Source organism: Pituophis catenifer, unplaced genomic scaffold (assembly GCF_029215685.1).
Source record: "Pituophis catenifer annectens isolate HBS135680 unplaced genomic scaffold, rPitCat1.0.hap2 SCAF_2, whole genome shotgun sequence".
Classification (NCBI taxonomy): Eukaryota; Metazoa; Chordata; class Lepidosauria; order Squamata; family Colubridae; genus Pituophis; species Pituophis catenifer.
In genome coordinates this window covers 28,262,390-28,287,784 of record NW_027256882.1, presented here as the reverse complement: position 1 = coordinate 28,287,784, position 25,395 = coordinate 28,262,390, and the positions used below count along the sequence as shown (strand labels likewise).

General features: G+C 43.8%; 1 protein-coding gene and 1 pseudogene across 1 annotated transcript; both read right to left on the bottom strand.

The window, feature by feature from the left end:
- LOC139310043 (zinc finger protein 850-like) overlaps positions 1–25,395 on the bottom strand; it is a 218,579-nt pseudogene that overhangs the window by 175,888 nt on the left and 17,296 nt on the right.
- On the bottom strand, positions 22,789–23,173 carry LOC139313465 (zinc finger protein 664-like). The gene has a single exon (XM_070939071.1). The coding sequence runs from the start codon at positions 23,171–23,173 to the stop codon at positions 22,859–22,861; it is 315 nt and encodes a 104-aa protein (XP_070795172.1). The 3' UTR covers positions 22,789–22,858.

Sequence of the window (25,395 nt, the reverse complement as noted above, 5' to 3'; positions counted from 1 at the left end):
AGTAAGAGTTAAAGGTTTAAATATTTCTCCTTTTATTTACATTAGGCATTCTATATTCACTGAATATTCACAGATAGAAGCGAGGAAATGGGTGCATGCAGCTCCTTATATATACAATGGGTGGAGCTAGGTGTGGGAGTGGTAAATTATGAATACATTAAGAAGTGAAGAATAAATTAACCCCTGATACCCCGTTCATATACTATTTACACATTAGAGAATAAGGCATTTACATGTGACATGCACGACAATTTCTTAGGATCTAAATGCCATCTATAAAACATTTTATAAAAATTTTCCCTCAAATTCTGTGACTGTGTAAATTTAACATTCTGAACCCATATTTTTTCCCATGTTTCCAACATCACTGGTTCTGCAAAATTTTGTGCCCACTTTATCATGCAATCTTTAACCAATTCAGTTTCTGAATCCCTTTCTAACAAAACATTATAAACCCTTTTAATATGCATTGGACCTTTCTCTTTTATAGAGAAAAATATTTCTTATATATGCTTGACAAATAAAATAAAATAAAATAAAAAAATAAAATGTCATAAACTTTCAGGGCTCAGTACGTAGCTAATTTTGTAAGCTTAGTGGTATCACATTTCACTATTTTGTTTGGGTCAGTTGCCAGAAGTCAAAAATGACGGTAGCATTTAATCAGTGAAAACCTCTTGCAACCGCCTTAGATAAGAGAGGGGACAAGCGTGTTTTTCTGCCTGTCTGGAGATGGCGCTCAAACAGGTAACACCAGTGGCTAGAAAGCGGACAGTACAACAGGCGGCGCCTGTGGTTGTGTTTAAGGAGTTAAAATCACCAAGTACTGCTGTCAGATTTTTTACAGGTGGACCCTTTTGTTTTCTAAGGAGGGTAGCATGTCAGCTCCCTAAAAGTGATACTGCCATTCAAGTGGAGGAAGGGGGGACTTGGATTCGATTTACTAGCATGGCCTGTGTCATCAGATATTTTACAACCTATATCCTGGCGCCAAGAAAGCCTGAGATTCCCTTTACCTGCAGGAATTTTTATGGTAGCCATGTGGGTTGCCTCACTTTAAAGGGTAGTGGTGGGAATGCATGTTTGTTCGGGTTCTCAAAGGAAATAGTAAAGAAAACATCTTCACACTTGTGTATTGGCTGAAATCTGCATTCTGACTTAAAGGGAGGGGTCTCTACCATTTTAATCCTACTGCTTTGCCTAAAGGCATTCAGATTGTGCTTTAGCTGGATGGTTTTCACTTCTGCTTAATAAAAGAATCCTTTTGAACCACTACCTTTCAAGAGTTCGTACTTTCTTAGGTTGGAAGGAGAGGCGATCCTTACAACTGCATTGCTAGAAAGGCTGGGAGGAGAGGAGACGCGCAGAGAAACTTCCTCTTCCGGATGGCTGATGGGAGGAAGTTGGTGTGCAGAGCAGCTTTTGTGCTGTTTCCATGGTCGAAGCAGCAGCTGGCAGGTGAGTGGAGGGCAGCAGGTGGGAGGAGAGTCCGGGAGCAACTTGGGCTGGAAGCGGAGAAGCAACTGGGCTGAAGCCTCTCAGCTGCTGCTGCTGCAGGTCCTTCCCTCCCCAAATGGAAGCCCACTGGTGCTGCAGGCTGGGAAACTGGTGGCTGCAATTTCTGCTGGTGGGAAGCTTGAAAAAGTCTCCTTCAAATGAAGGTTGAGTCTTTGGGGCTGGTTTCCCTCCAGAGGGAGCTCTGTCACTGGAGGTTTGGAAGAGAGCTGGAAGAAACCTTGGAGGTCTTAATGACATCTCAGACAAATGGCTGTCCCGTCGGTTTAAAAGCCACCAGCAATGGAGCCCCCACAACCTCTGGAGGGAAGCCATTCCCGAAGAATCAACCTTCACTCAAAAGAGACTTTTTCAATCTTCCAGGCAGCAGAAAATTGCAGCCATTCCGTTCCACTGGCTAATTGTTCTCACTGATGGGATTTTTCCTTAATTCCAGGTTGTTTCTCTCCTTGATTAGTTTCCATGCATTTCTTCTTGTCTTGTCCTTCTGGTGCTTTGGAAAAGAAGTTGACCCTTCAAGTATTGGAACACTGCTATCATGTCACCCCTAGTCCTTCCTTTCACTAGACGATTCATTCCCAATTACTGCAACCCACTAATTATCCCTTCTGCTCTTCTCTGCGCTCTTTATAGAGTCTGGACGCCTTTTTTATATTGTGGTGATGAAAACTGGTTGCAGTAATCCAAGTGTGATCTTAATCAGAGCATTATAAATTGGTACTAATACTTCATGTGATCTCGATTCTACCCCTCTGTTTAGGCAGCCAGAGTTTCTCAGGCTTCTTGAGTTGTTTTCCCATTGATTGATTGATTGGTTCGATTAATATGCCGCCCTTCTCCGGAGACTCAGGGCGGCTTACAATGCGTTAAGCAATAGCCTTCATGCTTTTGTATATATCTGCTTAGTAGGACTTTCGGCCCCCCCTAAGCGGTGTTCTTTTTTATACAAAGTTAGCTTATTGCCCCCACAATCCAGGCCCTCATTTTATCTACCTTGAAAGGATGGAAGGCTGAGTCAACCATGAGCCTGGTGAGATTTGAATTTGCAGTAATTGCAGGCAGCTGGTGCTAGTTAACAGCACTTTAAAATGAGGACCCGGATTGTGGGGGCAATAAACTGACTTTGTATAAAAAAGAACACCGCTTGGGGGGGGGGGGATGAAAGCCCTACTAAGCAGGTATATACAAAAGTATGAAGTCTCCAGAGAAGGGCGGCATATAAATCGAACCAATAAATAAATAAATATAGAATTTTACTACAAGGTTTTTAAAATGGACCTAACATCTCCACGTATGTCATCAGTGTTAGGAACACAGGAGTGGGATAAAGAAAAGCAAAATGAACAAGAAATTGAAACTCAGGCTAAGCAGATGGAGATGGAGGTAATGGAAAAACAACAAGTTATAGAGGCCTTTTTGGATGAGCCGCTTCTGGATTCTCCTCCAGAGGCTATAGCTGGATCATCTATAAATATAGGAGAGGCGGCTTTGGATTTCGATTTGATGTCTTATCAAGTTACAGACCAGCATGTAATTCAATCAGCTGATATACAAGTCCAAGAAAGGCAACCAGGATGGAGATCTAAACCACAACAAGTTAAGAAAAGAAGCAGGTTCTACAAAACTAAAAAATTTTAAACTAAACAAAAAAATTTTTTTTCTTTTTCTTTAGCCAACAGACTAATGCCAGTTACTTAAGAGACGATTAAATATAATAAGCGGGATTTATAAAAGGCTGATACATGAAAATATAACTGAGGCAAATTACAGACTTATACTATTTTGAGAAGAATAACAGATCTCTGCAGTGCTGGTGTTTTTGGGATGTGGAAGATGGCCTTTGATTGAGCGGATTGGAACTTTCTATTTTGGACTCTTTGGAAAATGGATTACATATATGTTGAGTTATAAGGCAAGAGAACTATGGAATTGGGGCATGCAGAAGATCTGGTTGTTACTCTAACGTGGTGGTTGGAATTAATAATCTAGACAAAAGACATTACAGAAGATACTATATGGAATATAAAAATAAAGTCACTCGGGTGGTTTTTTATATACAGAAACACTTATTATTGATGGGGGCAGATGGTAATTGAAGATACTGAATATACTGTTGGAAGCAGAACTTGATGTTACCCTAACATGGGCGATGGAATTAATAATCTAGTTGAAAGACATTACAGAAGATACTATATGGATTACAAACTTAAAGTCATTTGAGGATTTTATTTATATATGGAAATATCTTTTAGTGGTGTGGGCAGAAGAACAAAGATATTAAAAATATTATGTATGGTAGACCTGTAGGAAAGTGGGTGGAGATAGGTTAGGTTACTGATTGTTTAGGTTAGGAAAATGGATGTTATGTTCAGATATTAATATACGTAAAAGATTTGAATTAAGAGATATATGTATGGGGATGGAGGAAATGGGTAGATTATGAGTTGAATAAATGCCAAATTAGGATTTATTATATAATTTTACAGCTGAATGTTGCTCTGAAATGTATAGTATAGGGGGGATATAATAATAATGTTAGAAAGAAATGGTTAGCATATGGGGGGTGGTGTAAAAGGATGGTAAAGTATTATATAATGTGATATCAATTTGGATTTTATTTTGGAGAAGCCATGGGGGGGGAGGGGGAGGGGGGGTTAGGGAGGAGGGAGGAAAAAGGGGGGAAAATCTGTATTTGAAAAACTTTTTCAATAAAAAATAAAATTAAATAAATAAATAAATAAATAAATAAATAAATAAATATAATCTATCCACAGTACATCCAGATATAATTGAGGATACCACTTTGCAGTGCCAAGAACCTATGATTGACCCAGTGGTGGGATTCTGCCGGTTCTAGGGGGTTCGGCCGAACCCTTTGTTAAATTGCTGGCTCACCCCGCCCCTTGCCCCGCCCCTCCACATCACTATTTATTGCCAATAAATAGTGGTGGGCAAGGGGCGGGCGAGCCAGCAATTTAACAAATGGTTCGGTGGTCTTTTGTAATTTTATTGGCCCACGGAGCTTCAGCATAGGCTAATTAGCCCCTTGATTCTATCGGCCTCCCAACTCTCAGCTGATTTGCTCTCAGCTGTTTTGCTCAGGGCTCTGCTGCTTGCTTGCAAAGACTGCAGATTTTTTTCCCCGTATTTATGCTGAAAAACAAAACTGAAAGTAAAAGCCTGCTTTACTGTTGCTGCAATGTTGGAAAATTAGGCAGGCTGATTTCTTTTTTTTTTCCTCACCAAAAAAGGTAGGTGCAAACTACCTTTAGTGGAAAGGTAGTTTTCCCTAAAGAGATAGTTCCTCTTTAGGGAAAAAGAGGAGAGTTCAAGATTTTAAAACACAAAAGAAAAAAAGCTCTATTTAAATAGGGAATTGTAATAATTGAGATGGTTAAATTGTGGTTTGGAGGAATATATGGGGGAAATTATTTGATTTATTATTATTGGTAAATATAATTAATTGATTTGTAAGAAATTGGATTGCATGGAAATAATTGGAATATTCATGTTCATATTGATTAATATACAAAAAAGATAGTTATATAACTAATTGATTTATATTAAAATGTTGAATTTATATTAAACAACTGTAATATTACATAATTAACCAATGTGAGGATGGATATAAAAATAGATGACAATGGGAAGAGGTATAATATAGAATAGAAGGGAAAAATTGAATTTGATTAAGATTAGAGATGAGGATGAAGGGTAATATTGGTTTTTTAAAAAAATAGATGAGGAATAAATATGGCAAAAAGGAAATATAGAAATTGTAAATTTAATTGAAATGACTAAACACTGTTTAAATTTGTGAACCGGCCAAATACTCTGTTCAAAGAAAATACATTGTATGTTTGTATGTGTGTTTCTAATTATTGCTATTTATTCATATTTGTTCTCTTTTATTCTTTAAAGTTTAACAATTCATTCTTTATCTTAATATCTTTATATTTGTTGGGGTTGGCTTTCTTCCCTTTCATCTTGCTTTCTGAGGGACAAAGAAAGCATGCTGAAGAATTAAGCTATTTACTTAAGAAAAATCACACTGATGTATCAGAACGCAGTCTCTTACGGCTGGTCCAGGAGATTGCAAATAAGTGTTTATGGTATCCTGAAAAGGGGTGTTTAAGATTATCTGATTGGGAAAAAATTGGGAAAGTTTTACATGCTGAGCCAAGAGCTAAGGTAGAGATTTTGCATGTATGGCATTTATGTAGATATGCAGTGGAAAAATTTGGAACTACTGAACTGTCTCTTTTATCTTCTCCACCTCCATGTTACTCTAATGCTGTTATCTGTCCCCCTTCCTCCACGGATTATCTGTCTCCTTCGGCTCCTAATAACACAGGTCAGATTACTAAATTTTCTAACTCTGCTGTTCAGTCCTCTTTTCAAAAAATGGTGAAATCCTGTCAACGGGATTCCTCCATGTCTGGGGCAGAACTTGCTAAACTTCCCCCGGCCACCTTAACTATTGTTTCTGAATGTGCATTTCGTGCCTTTTTAAAGGTGCCACAGGCTGGGGAACCACGGGCAAATTTTTCCAACATTAGACAGGGGGCTAGGAGCCCTATGCTGATTTTGTAGAGAGATTGTCTAAAGCTATTTGTCAACAATTTGACCATCAAGAAGCTGCAGGGGAGCTTCTTCAGCAAGTAGCTATTGAAAATGCCAATTCTGATTGTAAGCGAGCCTTGCAGCCCTTAAAAGCTACCAATCATTATACTTTGGCTGACATGCTGCAGGTCTGCCAGGATATTGACTCTCAAACGTATAAAATGCACCTTTTAGCTGCTGCTATACAAAAAGGGCAACGTCCTGCTGGCAATTGCTTTAAATGTGGTAAATCTGGACATTTTCAAAAGGACTGTCGCTCGACTCCTGCAGCCTCTCAAAATCGGCCTTCTAAAAAATGCCCAATTTGTAAAAAAGGATTTCATTGGGCTAATCAGTGCCATTTTCGGTTGGGAAACTTGCCAATGGGTGCGGCACCCACCCAGAGCCAAAAGAGTGCCTTTCCCCTAGTAATGTCTCCTCCCCACAGCCTTTCCTCTGCAGTCCCAGCCACAGCAGGTAGTGCTGGGATCGATCTAATAACGCAGGAATCTGTGGAATTTAAATTTCCTTTGGAGGTTAAATTGATTCCTTCTCAATTTAAAGGCCCTCTTCCCTCTGGTTTAGTGGGTCTTATCTTGCCTCGATCTTCAGCTCATAAAAAAGGATGCTTTGTAGTCCCTGGTGTTATTGATTCTGATTACACTGGAATTTTTTTTTTATTCAGGCTTGGGTGAACAATCCTCTGTTGTTCAATTACTTTTGCTTCCCTATCAAGTCCCTTGTTCTGGCACAGGGGTACCTGTGGGGATGCTGGTCTTTGGTTCTACCTCTCCTTCTGTGGCTTTACTTCAGTCTGTTACTTCCTTTCGTCCTTTGTTAACTCTCTATTTGAATAAGCAACCTTTTCAAGGGTTGCTTGATATTGGAGCCGATGTTACTGTTATTTCGTCTTTACAGTGACCTGTCCAATGGCCTAAGAAGTCAGTTTCTTCTTTACGGGGTGTAGGTGGTTCAACTCCAGCCTGGCAGAGTGTGCGTGATATTCAATTCTCCACAGCAGCTGGTAAGTCCTTTGCCCTGCAACCTTATATTTTAGATATTCATACTAATATTTGGGGTCGGGACCTCCTTTCCTTTTTGAATACAAAATTGATTTTGGATGATGGCTCTTCCCCTTAAGTGGCTCTCTACTGCCCCCGTGTGGGTGGAGCAGTGGCCTCTTTCAGTGGAAAAATTATCTGCTTTACAGCAACTTGTTCAGGAACAATTAGCTGCTGGTGATATTGAACCCTCTACTAGCCCCTGGAATACTCCTGTCTTTGTTATTAAAAAGAAAAGTGGGAAATGGAGATTATTAGATGTATTCAGCCGATGGGTCCTTTGCAATGTGGTCTTCCTAATCCTAATCTAATTCCTAATTTTTATCAATTGTTGGTTGTCGATTTAAAAGATTGTTTCTTTACTATTCCGCTTCAACCACAGGATAAAGAAAAATTTGCTTTTACTGTTCCTGTTTTAATAATAGCATGCCAACCAAACGATATCATTTACAGGGCATGCTTAATTCTCCTACTTTGTGCCAGTATTTTGTGGACGCTGCACTTCAGCCATTTCGTGAGAAATTTCCATCTTATTTGGTTTATCATTACATGGATGATATCTTAATAGCTGCTCCTCAGTTTGATTCTATAGCCCTTCTGCAGGAATTAAAAACTATTGTTGCACAGAAAGGATTGTTTATTGCAGATGATAAAATTCAGAAAACTGAACCTTACCTATACTTGGGTCCTAGGTTACTGAAAGCTTCTTCTATTCCAGTTTGCCTGACTTAAAGGTACAAAAGTCTTATACTTTAGTTCAATGGCAAAAGTCGCTAGGCATTATTAACTGGGCTAAGCCTTTCTTCTGCATAACAACTGGTGATATGTTACCTCTATTCCAACCCTTAAAAGGAGCGCAACCCCCTGGTGATACAGTTCATTTGATGAATGATCAAAAAAGGTCCTTACAGCTCATCTTGGACAAAGTTAAGCAACAATATGTTAACCAAATTGAGTCAATAGAAGCAGGACTACGCTTAGCTATTCTTCCTACTTCTCCATTGCCTACTGGGTGTTTATATACCATTAAGAGCACATTAAAAATAGCTATTCATGAGTGGTTAAATTTATCTCCTACTCCACCTAGAAACATTTATCCTTACCAGTTTGCTTTAGAAGAATTGATTATAAAAGGCCGAAAGTGTGCTTTGCAACTGATTGGACAAGATTTGATAGGCATTGCCTTCACCCGTACAAAGATTGAGCATGATCATCTTATGATGATATCTGAAAGTTATCAGATTGCCTTCTCCAATTATCTTGGAGAAGTTTTATATTCATTACCAAAATGCCCTAACCAAAGGTAACCGCATTGCAGATGAATCCCTTAAGGAAATTGCTTCTTTATTTTCTGATCCGGTGACCAGTCATTCATATTTTCATCAAAATGCAAAATCTTTGGCAAAACAGTTTCATATTCCTTTGGCGCAGGGATATTATACGAGCATGTCCCTCCTGCCAACAGTCAGCCATTCCGTTCCCTAGAGGGGTCAACCCTAGGGGTACCTCTGCCAATCAAATTTGGCAAATGGATGTAACACAATTTTCCTCTTTCAAGCCATATGATAAATTACATGTTATCATTGATACCTATTCTCATTTTCTTTGGGTTACTGCATCCTGTCACGAGCGGGCTCAGGATGTCGCCATTGTTTAGCCGCTATTTCAATCATGGGCCGCCCTGTTCAAATTAAAACTGACAATGGTCCTGCATATATCAGTAAAGACTCTAGTCTTTTCTGTCAGCAATGGGAAATAACCTTAGTCCATGGCATTCCCTATAATTCTCAAGGACAAGCTATTGTGGAACGTGCCCCTCGAACTTTTAAATCCTTCTTGCAGAGACAGCTACAGCATGAGTCTGGTCCATACCATTTGCAAAAGATTCAACATTTACTATCTGTTGCTTTGTTTACCTGGAATTATTTAACTCTTGTAGATTCTTTTTCAGATGTTCCTGTTAATGTTCATTTTCGTGCAATAAAACCACTGACAAGCCATTAGTGAAGTATTGTCTTGCTCCTAATCCTGAGTGGCAACAACCCCCGCCAATCACATGGGGGCAAGTGAAGGCCACAACATACCAAGCTCAACAACAGTTGGCTCATGCTGCCCTACCTCAGACTCCTGAAAATCTAGTTGCTGCTGTCTTTGCTATTATTACAGCTAATTCTGTTACAATTCCTTCTTGTATTCTCTTGTCTTTTCTTGGTTCTGTTACTGCTTTGCATGACACTCAGCCTATACAATTTAGTCCTAATCTCTGGGTTTGTCATGCTCAATATATGTTTTTGGTTCACGGTACTAATGTCACCCTGTATTATGAGCCTCCTATGGCTTTGGGTCAAGTTGCTTTCATACCTGATTTAATATCTTCTTCCTTTATTGTTTCACAGCTGCAAACCATTCATTATTCTTGGTTGTTTTCTAAGCCGCCAATGCAACTTAATTCTGTTTGTTGGCGTTATCTTCGTACTAATCAATTTACTAAAGGCTTATGTTTTTGCTGTTATGCTCACCATACTTGGCTTAACAATTGGAATGATTATGCTAAGGCTCAACGCATTTTATTGAAAGTAGGGAATTATACTTATTGTACTGACTATTATTGGCTCTGGGGAACCTTTAATTCTTCTTTATATGGGCCTAATATTGTGCCTGAAATGTATCCTGATAATTTTCCTATTTTTAATGCTTCCCTAACATGTGGTTCTTTTTGACAAATATGCAACCAACGTACACCCTCAAAACTATCAGTGTGCTGCTATTGGCTACTTTTCCCTACCTGTGCAGATTGGCACTCTCTCCTCTTCTTCACGACGGCGCCGTGCTCCATTAGGTCCTACATGTACTGATGAAGTCATCATTGATACACAACTGTCCTCTCTAAATAACTATGGCCGTGCTGTGGCTGGAGCTATTACTGGGGTGATCACCTTAGGGGCTTACCCTGGAATAATAGCTCAAGAAAATAGACATTCTATCCTGGGCTTAACATGTCGCCTGGAGAAATCAATTAATGCCACTGCTGCTATTGTTCGTGATCTCCAACATGAAATTGAGGACCTGAATCAGGATGTGCTCCAGCAACGTTTTGCTATTGACTATTCATTAGCACGACAAGGAGGTTTTTGTAAACTTGTTGGCCGTCGTGGACGTGCTGTTCATTTTCACTCTTTGAACAAAACCATTGAAGATGAACTTGCTAAACTCCAATCATATTTTCAGAATAATGTTCATGCTATTTCCTCTCCTTTTGACTGGTTGACCAATTGGCTTCCTGATTGGTCCTGGCTTAAGCAGTTGTTTTTTTATGCTGTAATTATTATTGTCATGTTAGTCGCTTGCTGTTGTTTCATTCAGTGTATTCCCTCATTAATTACTATGTTTTGTCCTGCTCCTCTCTCTCTGCCTCCTCATCAATTGCGATACATACAAAAATCTTTGTTCCCTCAAAATTAAATAAAAAAAGAGGACATATAGGAGCCTGTAGTCTGCTGTGTGTAGGAATGTTTCCTTATCTTGGATGGCAAACCTCAGATAAGGAAGGTTACTCATATGTAGGCGCCAGGAAATGGCATTAGACCCTAACTCTATAAACAAGAGGAACAAGAGGATAGGAAGTGTGATGTGTGTTAACCCTAGATTTTATTTTATTTTTATTTTATTTTATTTTATTATTTTATTTTATTTTATTTTATTTTATTATTTTATTATTTTATTTTATGTTATTATTTTATTTTATGTTATTTTATTTATTTTATTTTATTTTATTTTATTATTTTATTTTATTTTATTTTATTTTATTTTATTTTATTATTTTATTTTATTTTATTTTATTTTATTTTATTTTATTTTATTTTATTATTTTATTATTTTATTTTATTTTATTTTATTTTATTTTATTTTATTTATTTTATTTTATTTTATTTTATATCCAATTTATATACCGTCCTTCTCCCTGAGGACTCAGGGCGGTGTACAGCTGAATAAAAAGATAAATTACAAACATTAAAACAGTATTAAAAGAATATATATAAATTTGGCCCCGTAATTTAAGAACAATAACAAACCCATTTAAAACATTTAAAAAATAAGTTAAGCCAGCCCGGCTTGCTGAAAAAAGAGGGTTTTAAGGGCACGGCGGAAGGCACCGAGGTCTTGGATTCTCCTAATCTCTGGGGGCAGTTGGTTCCAGAGGGTGGGTGCCCCCACAGAGAAGGCCCTCCCCCTGGGGGTCACCAGCCTACATTGTTTGGCTGATGGCACCCCGAGGAGGCCCTCTCTGTGGGAGCGCACAGGTCGATGGGAGGCTGTCGGTAGCAGCAGGCGATCTCGGAGATATCTAGGTCCTGTGCCATGGAGCGCTTTAAAGGTGATAACCAATACCTTGAAGCGCACCCGGAAGACCACTGGGGGCCAGTGCAGCTCACGCAGGAGGGTGTTGTATGGGAGCGCCATGCAGCTCCCGTAACTACCCGCGCGGCCACATTCTGGACCAGTTGGAGCCTCCGGGTGCCCCTCAAGGGGACCCCCATGTAGAGAGCATTGCAGTAGTCCAGGCGAGAGGTGACGAGGGCATGAGTGACTGTGCGCAGGGCATCCCGATCAAGAAAGGGCCGCAACTGGCGTATCAGGCGGACCTGACAAAAAGTCCCCCTGGCCACAGCCGTCAGGTGTTCCTCCAAAGACAGCTGCGTATCCAGGAGGACACCCAGATTGCGGGCCCTCTCCGAGGGGGCCAAAGACTCGCCCCTAATAGTCAGAGATGGAGTCATCTGATTATATCGGGATGCCGGGAACCACAGCCACTCAGTCTTGGAAGGGTTGAGCTTGAGCCGGTTTCTCCCCATCCAGATCCGCACAGCCTCCAGGCACCGGGACATTACTTCAAGGGCATCGTTGGGGTGGTCAGGGGTGGAGATGTACAGCTGGGTGTCATCAGCGTACTGATGGTACTTCACCCCGAAACCACAGATGATCTTGCCCAGCGGCTTCACATAAATGTTGAACAGAAGGGGCAAGAGAACCGACCCGAGGCACTCCACATATGAGAGGCCTCAAGGTCGACCCCTGCCCCCCTGCCAACACGAACTGCGACCGGTCGGAGAGAAAGGAGGAGAACCACCGAAGCACAGTGCCCCCCAACCCCAACTCTTCCAACCGGTGCAGCATGATACCATGGTCGATGGTTCTAACAGGGCCAGAACAGAGGAGCAACCTCTGTCCCGAGCCCTCCAGAGATCATCTACCAACGCGACCAATGCTGTTTCCGTGCTGTACCCGGGCCTGAAACCCGACTGGAATGGATCTAGATAAGACGTTTCCTCCAGGTACTGCGGAAACTGTCATGCGACCACACTCTCAACAACCTTCGCCACAAAGCGAAGGTTGGAGACAGGACGATAGTTGGCTAATACTGCCGGATCCAGGGAAGGCTTCTTGAGGAGAGGCCTCACCACCGCCTCTTTCAAGGCCATGGGGAAGTAACCCTCACTCAGCGAAGTGTTAATAATTCCCTGGAGCCAGCCTCGTGTAACCTCCCGGGAAGCCAGTACTAACCAGGAGGGACACGGGTCCAGTAAACATGTGGCCGCACTAAGTCTCCCCAGAATCCTGTCCACGTCATCCGGGGTCACAGAGTCACTCTTCCCAGATAACGTTCTCAAGACTATTCCTCATCACCCTGCCCGAATCTACCCAGTCAGAGTGCAACTCCCCCCGGATCTGAGCGATTTTGTCATACAGATATTGTCCGAAATCCTCCGCCCTGCCTTCCAGGGGTCCTCCCGTGCTCCCGCGTGAAGCAGGGAACGGGTCACCCTAAACAGGGCGGCCGGGCGATTCTCTGATGACGCAATAAGAGCGGACAAGTGGTTAAACTTTGCCGCTTTTATCGCCATTAAGTAGGTCTTAATATGCGACCTTACCAGTGTTCGGTCAGATTCAGCGAGACTGGCCCTCCAACCGCTCTCCAGGCGTCTTTTCCGGCGCTTCATCTCCCTCAACTCCTCGGTAAACCAAGGAGCCGCAAGGGATCGGCACCGGGTCAGAGGCCGCAAAGGCACAACTTGATCCAAGGCCCCACCAGCCGCCCGGTCTCAGGCAGCCACCAGGTCCTCGGCCGAGTCGTGTGCCAGATTCTCAGGAAATGGCCCAAGCTCCATCTGGAACCTATCAGGATCCATCAGGCACCTGGGGCGGACCCATCTTATTGGCTCCGCCTCCCTGCAGTGGGGTGTAGCGGTGCAAAGGTCCAGGCGGAGGAGCGCGTGATCTGATCATGACAAGGGTTCCATGTCTATAGATAACATTATAAGTAATGGTTCTAGTTACCTAAAAGATTCTGTGAGCCAATGAGATGCTGCCAAGTATTGCTGTAACTTGTAGTAACAAACTATATAATGTCACTATGTAAGACAATAAAGTTACCACATATATCCTCAACCTTTGTGTGTGTGGTCACTCTACACTCCGGGTAGTCCTTTTGTGCATGTGGACTACTCAGGGGGCTGAAAAAGTTATTTTTGACTGGTCCTCGCACTTTTGACCAGTCCTCAAACTTACGACTGTCCTCACATTTTACGTTTTTTGCCCTATCTTATCACCATGGTGTAGAGAAACAGTTGTGAAATGAGTGACATGGTTGTTAAGAATGCTGCACGGGCATAAATGTGAGGATGGTCATAAGTGTGAGAACCAGTCAAAAGTGCGAGGACCTGTCAGAAATGACTTTTTTCAGCCCTCTGAGTAGTCCCTATACACATAGCCATGGCCACCCAGTCACACGACCTCCAAGCCACGCCCACAAAATAAGCCACGCCCACAGAACCGGTAGTAAAAATATTTAGAACCCACCCCTGGTATCAATCCCTTGGTTCTGCTCACACCTCCCAGCCATCAAAGACTAACAAGGAGGAACCTCCAAGCGAAGGAGATCACAACAGGAGTTGTGAATGAACCTGGAGATCCTGTACTCAAAAACACACTCCTCAACTCAATATTCCTACAGCTCTTCTCCATGAAGGTCACACGCAAGGCAGAATAGCCTTTCAACCTGAAATTTTACACTGCTTTTGTCACTGCCCCAAACTCCCCCGAATATATTTGCCATTCATATGGTTTCTTCCATTTGCGTGCCTCATTCACAATCTGAGCAGACATGCTTGGTGCAATGAATTGTTAGGAAAAGATAAACTATTTCTCTTTCCTCTTGTTTTCTTCTTCCATGAGGACTCACAATCTCTAACTATAACCTGAGTGCTCTTATCCCGAAGAGATGCTGCCTGGGAAATTCTGGGGTGGAACATCTCAAGGATACCCAGGGAGAAAAAGGCTGAATATGAGACATTAAGGGAGATGTTTCAAAAAGTAAGGGAGGCATTTAAGGGAAATAAAGGAGCAGAGAATTGGTTAGCTTGCAAAAAAAAGAAAGAGAAAAGATGAATGAGAAGCAAGAGAAACAAAGGAGATAATATGGAAAAGGAAATAATTGGGGAAAAAAGAAAGATGATTACACTGGGTTCAATAGTAATAGAATAAAAATGGATATGGGAAAATACATCTCAAATATCAAGAAAAGAGAAATAAATGGGGTAAGATTGAGAATGAAAAGTAATAGAGTTAAAATTAAAGGAAAAAGACTTAAGGGGAGATATAAGAACAGGAAAAAAAAGAAGGTAAAGAAACGGGAGAAAGGGAGGACAACATCAAGAAAGAGAACTGTGGAGAGACTAAGAGAAAATGGTTAAGAGTCAGTGAAAATGTTAATTTGTTAATAAAGAGAAGGATGCTAGTTGTAGAAATTTTATGTGAAAATACTGTTAAATGAAAAATAGGACAATGTTATGCAACCTACAACTTAATCTTTTTTATTTTCACCCACATAGACCATTAAAGGTATTTCAATTGTTACAGTTTATACTTATTCGTATTTCTAAAAACAAGAAAAAAAACTTATCATTGTCGAGATTTCAAAAATACAAAGACAAATATTCCAATTATTATTCATTTCATTTTTACAATCATGATTTCCCATTTAATTCTTACTACTATTCATATTTCAATTCTAAATATGTATAACATTTCTCTTTCATTATTTTCTTTTTCTCCCTTCCCATTTTTATTTTTGCTTTTCTTTCTTTTTTTCTTTTGTGTTTTAAAATCTTGAACTCTCCTCTTTTGCCCTAAATTTCCCATTGTTTGCACCTACCTTTTTTAGTGATGAAAAAGAAGAAAAAGAAATCTCCCTCTGCCTCTGCCTCATTTTTCCTTGCAGCAAACAGCAAACAGCCTGCTTTACTTTGTTTTGTTTTCAGCATAGCTTGATTAGCACAAGGGGGAAAAAAAATCTGCTCCAACACTCTTTGAAGCAAGCAGCAGAGCCCTGCGCAAAACAGCTGAGAGAGTCGGGAGGCCAATCTAATCAACTTGTGTTAATTAATAATATGCAATTATTAATGCAATTAATATGCAATTAATATGCAGAAGCTGAAAGCAGCTGTTTTTTCTTGATGTTTGCTTGCAAGGAGGTAACTGCTGCGAGGCACAGGCCAAAGGGTGGGGGCCACTCTCCTTGCCACTTAGCGGCCCCCTGCTGCCCCCCATGCCTCTTACTGCCCCCCTAAGTCATCCCACCGCCCCCCACTTTGGTACCGCTAACATTGGGAACCACTGCTTTAGATCATTACTCATCACTTTGAAAAATCCATGTGCATTTTCTTGTGTGCAATAAGGGTGGAATGTTTCCTGCAGCACCATCCACTCTTGGGGCACTTAAATGGTTTCTCCCATGTGTATAAGCACATGATTTAAAAGGCTAGTCTTAGTACTGAAATCTTTCCCACAGTCTGGGCACTCGTAAGGTTTCTCTCCTGTGTGAGTCCTCTGGTGTCTCACCAGCTCAGAATTCCAAAGGAAACTTTTCCCACAATCAGGACATTCAAATGGTTTCTCTCCTGTGTGAGTTCTCTGGTGTGTCACCAGGTTGGAATTGTTACTGAAAGTTTTCCCACAATCAGGACATTCAAATGGTTTCTCTCCTGTGTGAGTCCTTTGGTGTATCACCAGGCTGGAATTGTTACGGAAACTTTTCCCACAATCAGGACATTCAAATGGTTTCTCTCCTGTGTGAATCCTCTGGTGTGTCACCAGGCTGGAATTCTGACTGAAACTTTTCCCACAATCAGGACATTCAAATGGTTTCTCTCCTGTGTGAGTTCTCTGGTGTTTCACCAGGCTGGAATTGTTACTGAACCTTTTCCCACAATCAGGACATTCAAATGGTTTCTCTCCTGTATGAGTCCTTTGGTGTATCACCAGGCTGGAATTGTTACGGACCCTTTTCCCACAATCAGTACATTCAAAGGGTTTCTCTCCTGTGTGAGTTCTCTGGTGTTTCACCAAGCTGGATGTCAGCGTTCCAAATTAGGCTCTCTTCCAGTGCTGACATAACAAGATGAACTTTTACCTAGTTTTGTATGCATAGATAGTGTTTCCTGGGAGACGAGGGTGGGGGCTACATTCCTGTGAAAAGAACGTGCCGGGAGGTAGAGATGGATCTGCATGATGGCCAATGGGACATTGGGGTTGGAGAGCGGAAGAGGAGGGGGTTGGAAGGAGGGGCCAGTTGGGCTGCAATTAGAATCAGGAATGTCGGCTATTTCTGTTCTTAATAAAAAGTGATTTATTAGACTCTGCGCTTGATAATGGAACTTATTTAAGACAGAACCGAAATCTGACAGACAGCCCAACTCTCTTCCAAATCCAGGCTGGCTGAGTTTAAATCATCCCGTTCCCTCCCAGACATCTGGGCAGACGGACTATGGCTGAAGCCAAGCTCTCGGAGGAAAGCCTGCTTCAAGAAACGGGAGGAGCAGAAGCGGTCGTGATTCCAGCCAACTTGGAAAATACAAAGGTAAAAGATAAAGAAAAACCCCTAAGTGAATTGGGAAGGGCGAGCTGGGGATGGGAATGGCAGCGAAGCCCAGACAAGGCAGCACCTCCCCACCCCAGGATGAGAGACGAGGCAGAGGACTACCAACACCAAGGCTGGCCCTCCAGAGCTCAGCACAGAGAGGAGAGGGCAGAGAGGGAGGAGCCACCCCAGTTCAGAGGGAAGTTCGATGGTGACCCAGACAACCTCGCCCAATTCCTCGATTCAGCTGAGATATACATAGAGCGGTTCGGACACCTCTACCCTTTCCCCAGAGCCCTAGTGAATGCCATCTCGGAAGGGCTGGAGGGAGAAGCAAAGAGGTGGTCAGCATCACTCTACAAATACAGGGCCCCCCAGCTACAAAATGCGGATGGGTTCTTGCAACTATTGAGAGCCCGTTATGAGGAGGAGGAGGAGGACCCCTATGTGGAAGACGAGCTCAGAAACTTAATACAGAGGGGGAAGCCTATCAGAGAGCATATCCGTGAATTCAGGAGAGTCATTGGGACACTGCCTCCCCTACCAGAGCGATTACTGGTGTATTTTTTTAGAACAAGCCTAGATAAAAGAATTTCCCAAGTGACTGCCTATCGTGACATCCCAAACCGACTCGCTGAATGGTTCCGGGTAGCGATAAAAGTCGACAGAGGGCTGCGGGCGAGTGACACGTCAAAACCACCAGAGGGAAAGGAGAGAGGCCGACCAGACCAGGGGCCACTCAACAGACGAGAAACCCCAACATCACAGCCCTCCTACAGACCAACTGCCCCACGGAGCCCACTGAAATGCTACAGATGTGGGGGAAGCGGCCACATAGCAGCAAGATGTGGAACGCCTAGACCGGGACCAGCTCCACCGCCCAAAGCACGACCGGAACGAGGGCCCAAGCGCGTCACCCACGTACCGCAGGAAGCTCCCCAAATCCCTGAGTTTTTCGCTCATCTGACCGAAACCAGAGGAATCCCAGATGAGGGAGATCAGTTCCCCGAACCCTATGACACGGAAGACGAAGGCGAGGATGACCCGATGGTGAGTGGACCCGTCCATCCTTTTCTTTTCCCCATACGCCTAACAGCCCCCAAAACAGGGGCCCAAGAGACTTTCCAAGCCCTAATAGACTCGGGTAGCACACGGTGCCTAATCAACCTACCCACAGTTCTAAAATTGGGAATCCGAGCTAAGCAGCTCAAACAACCAATTCGCTTCGAGCAAGTTGATGGGTCCCTAGTGGGAGGAACGTACGCCACACACTTGACTGAACCCGTGAGACTAGAACTCGCAGATCACTGGGAGACAATCCGCTTCATAATAGCCCCCAAGATGACAGAACCAGTCATATTGGGACTCTCATGGCTCGACAAATGGAGCCCAATCATTTGGTGGCAAGAGGGAACCCGCAGGCTGAGGATAGCAAAGGGGCCCCAACCCCTGCCGCCCCGACCAGAAGAATTCCCTCCCACGCTGAAACCCCAAAGCAGCCCTCCACTACAGAAGAAAACACCACCAACACAAGGGTCCCTCCCAGAAGGTGCAGCAAAGCAATTGGCAGCCGCACCCACCACCGCTTGTAACGCAAACCAGATCCCAAGGGAGTACCAAGACCTTGCAGGGGTATTCAGCGAGGCCGAGTGTGACATTCTGCCCCCCCACCGCGAGACCGATTGTGCCATCGAGATTATCCCAGGAGCGAAACTACCCAAACCTAAAATGTATGCCATGACGCCCCGAGAAATGCAGGAAATGCGGGACTACATAGACAAAAACTTACAAAGGGGATTTATTGAGCCAGTGAAACCAAGGGTAGCGGCGCCAGTCATGTTTAAAGAGAAAAAGGACGGCTCCATGAGACTGGTGGTCAACTTTCGAAGTATCAACGCTGTTTGCGTACACAACTTGTACCCCCTCCCCCTCATGAAAGACATGTTAGCCCACCTAGCTAAAGGGAAGGTTTTCACCAAACTAGACCTTCGAGAAGCTTATTACCGAGTACGCATAAGGGCAGGAGATGAATGGAAAACAGCATTCAACTGCCCCCTGGGTAGTTTCCAGTTTAAAGTAATGCCTTTTGGATTGCAAGGAGCCCCGGCAGTGTTCATGCAGTTAATAAACGAAGTCTTACATGAACACCTTTACAAAGGGGTCCTCGTCTACCTGGACGATATTCTTATCTACACGGAGACCATAGACGAACATATACCCCTCGTCCGCCAAGTACTGAAAAAACTGCTACGGGCAAACCTATATGTCAAACTGCCAAAATGCAATTTCCACCAATCACGGCTAGACTACCTGGGCTACCGAGTATCAAATGAGGGGATAGAGATGGACCCAGCCAAGGTCCAATCAGTCCTACAATGGCAGCCCCCTCGCACCCGCAGACAACTGCAAAGTTTTCTAGGCTTTGCGAATTTCTACAGACAGTTCATCCCCTCGTTCGCGAAGATTGCCAAACCTTTGACAGACCTCCTAAAGACAGGAAGCCCAGCGATGAAACCTCGCCCGGGACAACCCCTACAGTGGGACCTGACCTGCCAACAGGCATTTGAGACGCTAAAAGGACTGTTCGCGAAAGAACCTGTCTTAAAACAGCCGGATCCAGAACAGCCTTTTGTCATCCAAGCAGACGCAAGTGATGTGGCAGTAGGAGCCGTGTTACTCCAAAAGAACAACCAAGGTGATCTACAACCCTGCGCCTACACCTCCCGCAAACTCACCGATACGGAGAGGCGATGGGCGGCATGGGAGAAGGAAGCGTTTGCAGTAAGGTGACCTGGCGGCACCTTCTAGAGGGAGGCCAGAAACCATTTGAAGTCTGGACTGATCATAAAAACCTAGAGGCCCTAAAAACCCCACGAAAACTGTCGCCCAGGCAAGTGCGGTGGGCACAATACTTCAATCGTTTCAATTTCGAGCTTAAGCACATCCCAGGTGGGAGAAATTTCCTGGCTGATGCCCTCTCCCGGATGCCCCAATACAACAGTGAGCGGGAGCAGGTAGTGAATGCCATCATCCCCTCCACCAAAGCTGCGGCCCAAGTGGTCACCAGACGGCAATGACGTGACCAGCAAAGCCAACTTGCAAGTGACTTAACTGCGAAATTAAAAAATGAAACGCTGACAGACCCCTGGTATCGGGACAATCAACATCTCTTGACAAAAAGAGATGAACTAGCATGGAGGGGGACAAAGCTCTATGTCCCACAGAGTTTACGCATCCTGATTCTCAAGAGGAGCCACGATGTTAAACCAGCAGGACACTTCGGGTTCCTAAAGACTCTGCACCTAGTACGAAGGCAGTTCTGGTGGCCACATATGAGAAAGGACGTAGACAGTTATGTAAAAAGCTGCACCATTTGTGCCACGATGAAGACAAGGCCAGGGTGCCCGCCTGGATTGTTGCAACCAGTAGCTGAGCCAACAAGACCATGGGAGGAGATTGCAATGGACTTTATAGTAGACCTACCGAGGAGCAGTGGAAATACAGTGATCTGGACTGTAATAGACTTATTCTCCAAACAGGCACACTTCATTCCTTGTAGTGGACTGCCTTCAGCCCATCAGTTATCCAAACTGTTCCTGAAACACATTTACCGCCTACATGGAGTCCCCAGGAGAATCATTTCCGACAGAGGGGTCCAGTTCACAGCAAAGTTCTGGAGGGAGTTTCTATGATCCATAGGTTCATCCCAAGGACTCAGCTCAGCATTTCACCCGAGCACCAATGGGGGGGCAGAAAGACTGAACGCTATGATAGAACAGTATCTAAGATGCTACGTCGACTACCAGCAGTCCAATTGGGCAGACCTCCTATCTTTTGCGGAGGTTGCATATAATAATGCTGTCCACAGCAGCACGAGGCTAACCCCGTTCAAAATAGTGAGTGGCATGGATTTTGTTCCCATGCCAGAATATCCGAGGGAGCCCCCTTCCTCAGTCAGTTTGACCGACTGGATGGCAATGTTGAGACAAACTTGGGAAAATGTTAAGAGGACGCTGGCAAAGGCGGCTCAATCTTATAAGGAACAAGCAGACAAGCACCGAACTCCCCAAAGACCATTTCAGCTGGGAGAGAAAGTTTACCTCTCCACCAAGTACTTGAGACTTAGACTCCCGAGCAGGAAATTGGGCCCAAAATTCATAGGACCATTTCCTATAATAAAAATAATCAACCCCGTTACAGTGCAATTGCAGTTGCCACGGCTTTTGGGGAAAATTCACCCCGTTTTTCACAGTAGCCTTCTAAAACCTGTAGTGGGGTCTACTTTAAGGCCAACTCCACGTGAACCCCCTGGGCCCCTGGTTGTTGGGGGCCAAACGCACTACGAGGTGCAGCGGATTCTTGATTCAAGATGGCACAGGGGGCGCCTCCAGTACTTAATTAAATGGAAGGGTTACCCATTGTCAGAGGCTTCCTGGGTGAAGAGCGCAAACATCCAAGCTGATCGCCTTATAGCAAAATTCCATGCAGACCACCCAGGAAAGCCGGGAGGGGGGGTGCACAGCCGGGGAGGGGCTGATGAGACTAATCTTGTTGTGTTTTTCCTATGGGATAGGTGATGTCGCAGAAGTGAAGGGAGAGGGGCCGGATGTCAGCGTTCCAAATTAGGCTCTCTTCCAGTGCTGACATAACAAGATGAACTTTTACCTAGTTTTGTATGCATAGATAGTGTTTCCTGGGAGACAAGGGTGGGGGCTACATTCCTGTGAAAAGAACGTGCCGGGAGGTAGAGATGGATCTGCATGATGGCCAATGGGACATTGGGGTTGGAGAGCGGAAGAGGAGGGGGTTGGAAGGAGGGGCCAGTTGGGCTGCAATTAGAATCAGGAATGTCGGCTATTTCTGTTCTTAATAAAAAGTGATTTATTAGACTCTGCGCTTGATAATGGAACTTATTTAAGACAGAACCGAAACCTGACACTGGAATTATCACTAAAACGTTTCCCACAGATAAGACATTCAAAGGGTTTCTCTCCTGTGTGAGTCCTCTGGTGTTTCACCAAGCTGGAATTATCACTAAAATGTTTCCCACAGATAAGACATTCAAAGGGTTTCTCTCCTGTGTGAGTCCTCTGGTGTTTCACCAAGCTGGAATTATCACTAAAACGTTTCCCACAGATGAGACATTCAAAGGGTTTCTCTCCTGTGTGAGTCCTCTGGTGTATCATGAAGTGGGAATTTCTAATGAAACGTTTCCCACAATCAGGACATTGCTTTTCTCCTGTGTGAGTCCTCTGGTGTTTCATCAAGTTGGAATTAGCACTAAAACGTTTCCCACAGATAAGACATTCAAAGGGTTTCTCTCCTGTGTGAGTCCTCTGGTGTATCACCAGGCTGGAATTCTGACTGAAACTTTTCCCACAGTCAGGACATTCAAAGGGTTTCTGTCCTGTATGAGTCCTCTGGTGTATCATGAAGTGGGAATTTCCAATGAAACGTTTCCCACAATCAGGACATTCAAAGGGTTTTTCTCCTGTGTGAGTTCTCTGGTGTTTCACCAAGTTGGAATTATCACTAAAACGTTTCCCACAGATAAGACATTCAAAGGGTTTTTCTCCTGTGTGAGTCCTCTGGTGTTTCACCAGGCTGGAATTATCACTAAAACGTTTCCCACAGATACAACATTCAAAGGGTTTCTCTCCTGTGTGAGTTCTCTGGTGTTTCACCAGGCTGGAATTGTTACTGAACCTTTTCCCACAATCAGGACATTCAAATGGTTTCTCTCCTGTATGAGTCCTTTGGTGTATCACAGGCTGGAATTGTTACGGACCCTTTTCCCACAATCAGGACATTCAAAGGGTTTCTCTCCTGTATGAGTCCTCTGGTGTTTCACCAGGCTGGAATTATCACTAAAACGTTTCCCACAGATACAACATTCAAAGGGTTTCTCTCCTGTGTGAGTTCTCTGGTGTTTCACCAAGCTGGAATTCTGACTGAAACCTTTCCCACAGTCAGGACATTCAAAGGGTTTCTCTCTTGTGTGAGTCCTCTGGTGTCGCATGAGGTGGGAATTTGTAATGAAACCTTTCCCACATTCTCGACACTCATAGGGTTTCTCCATGGAGTGAATCCTCTTATTGATTATAATTGTTATAATTCCAGGATGGAATTATGACTGGAACTATTCCCACAGTTAGGACATTGAAATGGGTTTTCTCCTTTGTGGTTCCTGTAGTATGTCACCAAATTGGAATTATAACTGAAAGTTTTCCCACAATCAGAACCTTCAAAGCATTTTTTCTTCTATGCGAGTCCTCTGGTGTATCATCAGGCTGGAATTCTGACTAAAAGTTTCCCATAATCAGACATTCAAAGGGTTTATCTTCTATGTGAGTTCTCTGGTGTCTCATGAGATGGATAATGAAGCTTTTCCCACAATCTAGACACTCATACAGTTTCTCCCTGGAGTCAATCTACTGATGTATCACCAGAATGGAATTGTGACAATGATTTCCTGATGACAGTCAGGACATTCAAAGGGTTTCACTTCTGTGCGAGTCTTCGGGGGGTTAACCAGACTGGAATTCTCACTGAAACTTTTCCCACAGAAAGGATATTCAAATGTTTTTTTCCTATGTGTGAGGCCTTTAGTGTCTCATGATCTGGGAATTTCTAATGAAACTTTCACACAATCTACACAGTCATACGTTTTCTCCCTGCTGTGAGACCTCTGATGTATCACCACATGCCATGCTCACTAAAACGTTTACCGCATTGGGAGCATTTTTATGTCTTCTCTCTGGTTGCTTCCATCAACCACAAAGGAGCTATTCTGACTGAAACTTTTGCCACAGTAAGGTAATTTCTATGGCTTTTCTCTTTTCTGGCTCCTCTTGTGCATAATCAGCTGTGATTTTCAACTTGTATTTTTCCCACAATAGGCAAATCTATGGAGCTTTTCCACAGTTGATATTCTTGAGGGAGTCAAAAATATAGACAATGCCTTGTTTAGTGGTGCTTTCATTCAAGCCATTTTCTTCCTCACAGGGAGAAGCCTGCATTCCTGTCTGCTCTACGTGACTTTCCTTATTGACCTTTTTCTCCCCACTGACTTCTAGATACTTCTCTTTTTTGCTGATTGAAAAATAATCTCCTTTCACTTTTCATGTAATGTATCATTGAGTTCTGCATAATCTGCTTATTCTTTCTTGATTTTCTCTCTTTTGTCTAACAAGAGGAGGAGGAGAATTGTGTGGTTTTCTGAAGGAAATGGAAAATATTTTGATTTCTGACTTGATTTTCTTCCCTTTTTAACATTGCTTGTTATTCTCAGTTGTTCCAAGTGCTCTTATTACCATCTTCTTTGCCTGTAAGATTCAAAGAAAAATGTAACTTTAATTGTTTATAAAGTGCTTAGAGATGACGTGAAAAAATAAAAATTATATTACATAATATAAATATTACAATATGTAAATATCAGCCTCTGCCAGGCTGAGCACCCTGCTCTTCAGATCCCAACAGTGCCTGGCGGTGGTGCTCCTGGCAGGCAGGTGAATGTCCCAGGGCTGGACATGCATACCTCATCGCACTGCAGTGGACTCGGCCCCAGTGCAGCGCTCTCCCCACCTGCTTCCCTACCCGCTGGGTGGACTGGCCCGGAAGCAGCCCCCATTGCAGGCTGGAGGTGAGACCCGAGGCAGAGGGGAGGGCGAGTGGGCGGCAGCCACCCGGGGGCCCCACGGAAGCCAAGAGCTGGGCTCAAAAGGTGGTCAAGCCTCCCCCTCTCCCCCAACGCAGCCTGCACCCTTCAGCCAAGCACGGTGGGCCCAAGGTGGGTCTCCCTCCCCCTCCATCAGCCTTATCTTTGCAGGCAGTCACAGTGAACAGAACGACCATCGCCCATCCCTACCAGCCCTGGCTTCAGCAACTTCATGGTCTACCCATGGCGTTGGGGGAGAAACGCGCACAATGTCACCCTCAGCCCTCTGCCCACCGCATCTCAGCCTCTCTGCAAGGGAGGAGGCAATGGCGGCGGACTTCGGACCACCGTGGAGCATGCCACCAGAGACCAAGAAGCAGGAAGCTCCCACAGCAGTACTGGGAGCAATGGGCACTTGAATGTGAGTGAAACCGAGAGGCGGGCCAGGTTGTAGGAAGGACAAGCATGGGAAGCAACGTTTGAGGAAAAAGGGCTTCAGTTTAAAAGGAACCTTATTTGAAGGCCGGGAGGCCCTGCCCCTCCTGTCTCATGGGGCTGCAACTCCATGTGCCAAAAACATCATTTTCTTTAAATGTCAATCGCGAGCCAAGGACGTCCCCACCAGGTGTTTGGAAGGTGTGGAC